The sequence below is a fragment of the Bradysia coprophila genome, assembly GCF_014529535.1.
Source record: "Bradysia coprophila strain Holo2 chromosome X unlocalized genomic scaffold, BU_Bcop_v1 contig_21, whole genome shotgun sequence".
Classification (NCBI taxonomy): Eukaryota; Metazoa; Arthropoda; class Insecta; order Diptera; family Sciaridae; genus Bradysia; species Bradysia coprophila.
Window position 1 is genome coordinate 104411 of NW_023503309.1, and position 5925 is coordinate 110335.

The following is a 5925-nucleotide window of genomic DNA, read 5'->3' on the forward strand; positions in this document are numbered from 1 at the left end:
TTGGGACACCTAAATTTGATATTTATCTGACAAAAAGTTGTGTTTTTGGTACATGGAATATTGGTGGCGAAAGTCGAATTACCTCAAATCAATAATTTTTTAGCTTATAATGTATTCCCAGGTTCTGACAATGCGAAACCTTCAATTTTAAGCGTTTTCTAAGCTAGTTTACGTACTGTTGACAAGTTCTAGAGCCAGTGGCTACGTAAAGAGACATTTTCAAATTTTGATGTATTTGACGTTGTAAATTAGCTTAGAAAACGCTTAAAATTGAAGGTTTCGCATTGTCAGAACCTGGGAATACATTTTAGGGGCCATTCACAAATTGCGCACTCACCTTAGGGGGGAGGGGGGTTAGCGAAAAGCGTGCGAAAACGTGCGCGGGGGGAGGGGGGGAGAAACAAAAGCGTGCGCACTGTTTTTGTGTACAAAAACTTTATTAAACAGTTCTCCAAATTGGTTTTAATCTTGTTTCATTGTCATAAATTATACTACTCGAAGGTTGTTCGTCTTTATCTAAAAATTCACCGTCTACCTCCACACTCGGAAGCCACTCGACATCTTCTTCAACATTATAGCGGACTACAACTAACGACTCATTCCCTCGTGTTCCGAGAATTTTCACAGGCTTAACGATCTTTATGTTTTTTTTACAAATAAAATTGTCTTTCAAATGTCGTTTCATCGAGACAACGGAACTGAAATATTGATTGCACGAGCATGTTCGTGAATCGAATTTTGATTGCACCGAAGGACAATAGGTGTCATAAATGGCATGTGAATGCCCAATCTTTTGTAGTGCCAGCGTCACGAATAATGACGCATAGTTTTCAATATCGTTGATGTTGGCGTGTTTCAATCCTTCGTTTGACTGTATTATAGGCGACGGTGGTGGCAAGCCGTCCTTGGGCAGAAATCGAAACAGAGAACTACGCCTTGGTTTACAGCAACGATTGTCAGAACATTTGAGTATTTGAAGCAAATACTGAGACTGATGCACATGTCGGCTGCACCACTTTTCGTCCTTCGAGATGATCGATGCCTGATCGATATCAGATTGTTCAGGCTTTATATATCTGGAAGTTAAGTAGCAAACAATAAGGTTTCAGAAAATCTCGTTTCCTGTCAGATACTCACTCAGCTACAGTCAAATGTCCATCAATAAGTGTATCTGACCAGACTTCTGCTAGAGCCTTGCCGGCGTATGAGAAATTCTGCTTCTCCAATTCTATATCAACAGTTTGTCCCTGACTGTTTAGGTGAGTGCCATAGTGATCGTGCGGAAGTATCAGGCCTGTCAATGCTCTGCTTAACGGCGCCATACGCCGTTCAATCCGGTTGAAGGCACTACGTCCTGGTGCATTGCACGCGATCATGATGGCATCTAAGTCTAGTTGCACGAAATGATGAACTGCCATGCTAATAACCTTTTCGTAGCGCGGATTTTCGTCTGGCCCACCTGTTTCAACACATTTTATAGCATTTATATAAAAAAAACTGTCGAAAATCAATATTTACCGTCCACAATACAAACAAGAACCGGTTTTGGTTTCAGTTTTCCACCGATCGTCGTATGTGTAAATTCGCTGAATTCAGACTTTTCGTAGATCTGTTCCAAATCCCGTGCGTGCGAAAAAGCTGTAGACGAAGAGTGCTTGGATGACCTGCACAAAAATCGTTGTAGGCTCATATGCAGTTTCTAGAGTAAGCATTACCTTATAGCCACAAACGTTGGACCTGAATAGCTTATCGCTGACGCATCGCCACAACCGTTTGCCTTAATTTGACAAAATCCATAAACCGATGGAGTCAGTTTGTGTCCTTTCGCTATCACAAAGTCGTGATCGGGAAGCTTGACTCTACAAATTATTTTTGAGATAACTTATTGCTATGAACTTCTATAACAAATTAACTGATCTGATAAATACCTGTACTCCATGTGCATTAGCAATGGCGCTTGTTTGGATGCCGCTGGTAGGCCTATTGCAACCTTAGCTTTGTCATCCTGGCTAATGTATGTCACTTCATTCGGCCCTAATAACGAAGCCATACTGTCAATATGACTGATTGTTGTTTTGGCAAACCTTCCGTCCATATGATCTTTATGCAAGTCGTTATCAGGTCGGATTAGCTTCACTGGAACAGAGTTGACATGACGCTTTCCTTCGGTTGAATTAGCTCTCTTAGGCAATAGTCTCAAATACGTTGCAATCCGTGACAAATTATAACCATAATCTTCGCGCAGTTTTGTTACTAGATCATCAAGGGTTTTTACTGTTCTTATGGAATCGTCTCGACGCCTCTCGTGCGCTGCAGACCCATGCATGGCCAAGTCATGGCCCACTTTGCCTCGAATGCTCAATTTCTTCTTTAGATCTGGATTATTTTCGCATGCATTTTCAAGCGAAGCCTTTTTTCTAAGGCGTCGTTTCCGGTGTCGAATCATATCACGCTCTTTCTTTTTTAGTCGTTTCCTTAATGCTTCTAAATTCTTTGTCTTTAATTTCAGTTCACTTTCCATATTTTCGGTCAACAGTCCACAATCTCGACGCATTTTCAATGCTTTAACATCTGATAGTAACACCACAATCTCACTTTTTATGCTGCATTGAGCTGGAGTTGGGTTGGCTTTAACGCTCTGTACCTGGTCGGTTACATCGATTTGTGTTTCTTTGTTTGATGGTGCACCTTCTTCTTCAATAACATTCGAGGCGGCTGTTTTTTGAGAAGTCGTTGGACTATTTCTTCATTTTCGACAACGGGACTTGATCGATTTGTCGATTCTTCAGGTGCTTTAACACTAAAACCATTTCCTTTTTCACTGGCACGAAGCCAAAGTGTATGAAGACTAACCTGCTTTCTTGCCTTAATTTTATTTAGTTCAGAAATTCTAGCCTCAATTAGACTAGCAACATTTGAATCGTTTTTGATGTTTGACCAAATGTTGTTCACATTGTCCTGAATCGATTGTTTCGATTTTGTTTCGGAATATGCTTTTGAATAAGCACAAAATAAGTCTTTATACAATTTTCCTCTATTGATGGAACTCATTTTAATCACGCAACACGTTGAGTAATACGAGATCACTACTGATTATTGACCATTCAGGTCTAATTTGATTTTTTGGAAATTTTCAAGTTTTTCTTGTAAATATTGTAGGATATCAACAATTGTTTTAATTTTTCACGCACGCTGCGGACGTCCCTATCTTCATTGTTCTCAATAATTGAATTGATTCTTTCTAAGTCACGTAATATATCACTAATTGAATCTGGTATATTTTCGTAGGGAATTAAATCACAAATACTCGCTTCGAATGCATATTTTTGTTTTAATTCTTTCAGTTTATTGTCACAACGTTTGTTTGCCATTTTATATCGAACACATTTAGAACGCGCCACGATGACCGATATCTATCAACTGATTGCTAACAGCAGAGAGAGAAGAGAATTTTATTTTGCAACCACCAACGCTTAGATATTCTTTTATCTATTGTTTACTCCCCAAACCTGTTATCAACAACATAGTGTAAATTGTAAAATTGAAGGCTGCACTTTGTGCTTTCGAAAAAATCGTTTTATTACAATAAAACTAAATATGTTGGAATTAAATTTCTCTATTTTTCTATTTTAAAAAATTCGTGCGTAATTTCAGGGGGGGGGGGAGGGGGGTGTGCCAAAAGCGTGCGAAAGCGTGCAAGGGGGGAGGGGGGGGGGTCAAAAATTCCGAATTTTGAGAGTGCGCAATTTGTGAATGGCCCCTTAAGCTAAAAATTATTGATTTGAAGTTATTCGACTTTCGCCAACAATATTCCATGTACCAAAAACACAACTTTTTGTCAGATAAATATCAAATTTAGGTGTCCCAAATCAAATCAGATGTTGTATTTGACTCACCGCGGTCCATTTAGCATATTTAAAGTTTAATTTACATTTTTGCACATTTTCATCAAATTTCGAGGCGAGATTAAAGTCTCAAAATCACCATCGGGGAACTTTGACAATCAGTCATGAACTCAAAAAATATTTTTTAGACTTGATCTTTTTTATAAAATAATCTGTGAAGCCTGGAGATTAGATTACCATGTTGACTCAACTTTTTATGTACACTGAACCCACCGTAAAAAACCGATATATGTGACGTGGACCGAAAACGACGAAATTTTCAAAAATCGATCTGGCGGCAGCACAAAATCAAAGTTTGAAATTTTTTTTTCTTCCATAAAATGATCAGATGGACCAGCTGAGTGGATTTTCGGCTGAGCCTTAAAAGAACTAACACATTTTGTAAAAACCGCTACACCCTATTCTCTATGTACCCTAAAACAGCGATAAAATTCTAGCCTAAATTTGTGCGTTTTAGATTTACATGCTATTTCTTTTTAGAAAATCCTTTTTAGGAATATTGACTTCAATGTAGCATTCATTTTTCTTGTTGTAAACGAATGTATGCTGCTAAAATTACATGACAAATAAACTAGAGCCAACAGTTGTGTAATTAAATGTTATGCGATAGGAATCAAAATAATGTCAACTGCGTAACACTTTTTTCCTACCACAAATTAACAGATTTTTGTAACAAAAATATAAAAAAAATTTCTTTGTTTGCTGTTTTTGTGTATTTCCTTAACTAGTTAATCACTTTAATTCAAGGTAATATTTTCACAACATTTCGCTATTGCGAGTTTTGAAGAAATTTCCCTTCCGTAGAAGTACCCAATTATTGACAAGCCTGGGTTGGGTTAGAGGAAAAACTGGTGACAGGTGGAATCGAACCCTCGCACTCTAGACCTCTTTGCGTTGAAGTCCAGAGCGTTACCACTCTGCCACCAGGTCCTATTGTAACACACGGAAAAATGCGATGTTAACAAAATCAGCTCGGATCAACTATGTTCAATGAACATTATTCATGGTAAAATTATAAATATAGTCGATCCTGACTTAACGACCAACGTAAATAAACAGAGAAAAGATAATTCAAACAACCCTCAGCGGGTCACAAAGAATACGGAATAGTGAATGTAACGTAGTTTATTGCTTGCCCCAAGCGAAAATTGATTCTTACATATCAATTTGGCCCCTGCGAAAATGGTCGATTACATGAGGGATATTTGTGTGACACTATCGTCAAGGAATCTCTATTTTCGCGGGGTGCACAGTCATTCACGTAAAACGAGTTTTCGCGGGGTGCAGCCAGATGAAGGAGAATGCATCATCTGAAATATTTAATGCCTTCCAACAGAAAAAAAGAAAATAATTATTGATGTTTTGTGTTTTTGAACACAAATTTTCCAGTGGCGTGAGTTGAATGTCGCAAAAGCATTTGAATTATTTCGAAAAGAAAATCACAAAACTGAAAGTGTCAGCCATTTTTTGCTCCAGCAATAAATTCAATGTTTGTAATGAACACATGACAAACACTTTTAGTTGCGTATTTTTCACTCATATTCGAGAACACTAAACACTTTGCTTATGTTAGACATTATTCACTTCACTTCACTGCAAAATTTTTATTCTAAATAACGAAAACAACAAAATTAATGCATTATCCTGAAACGGAAAAACAATTCAGTGACAAGCCGACTGTTGTGACCGTTGTGACGTGTATTGAGATTACTGCTGTAACAATACCAACATAACATTAGTGTTGTTTTCGGGATTTTTTTCTTCGTAGACGTGTAAGCCAATTTCGGAGGGTTCGGCGGTATACTAGATTCGTTGTTACTGCGTTAAGGAATTGATATGTAAGAATCAATTTTCGCTTGGACAAGCAATAAAATAGAATACAGTGCAAGCTGCTGCCATGATTCATTACTTGGGGAAACAATAGGTAGTTACATACCTCGCCTTCGGCTCGGATATGCAAACTCTACCCTTGTCAAAATAACAGTTTTCAAACCTTGGCGCTTAAACACACACTTGTGAG

General features: G+C 38.0%; 1 protein-coding gene across 1 annotated transcript; it reads right to left on the bottom strand.

The window, feature by feature from the left end:
- Positions 1–431: 431 nt before the first annotated feature.
- LOC119069017 lies at positions 432–1448 on the bottom strand. Its single transcript, XM_037172891.1, has 2 exons — positions 1138–1448; positions 432–1076 (listed from the first exon to the last, which is right to left on the bottom strand). The coding sequence occupies exons 1-2, from the start codon at positions 1416–1418 to the stop codon at positions 440–442; spliced, it is 918 nt and encodes a 305-aa protein (XP_037028786.1). The 5' UTR covers positions 1419–1448; the 3' UTR covers positions 432–439.
- Between the last annotated feature and the right edge of the window lie 4477 nt (positions 1449–5925).

Coding starts and splice junctions, on each gene's coding strand:
- LOC119069017 (XM_037172891.1), bottom strand. CDS start 1,418: ATGGCAGTTCATCATTTCGTGCAACTAGACTTAGATGCCATCATGATC. Junction 1,077..1,137: donor GGACATTTGACTGTAGCTGA/GTGAGTATCTGA, acceptor CTTAACTTCCAG/ATATATAAAGCCTGAACAAT.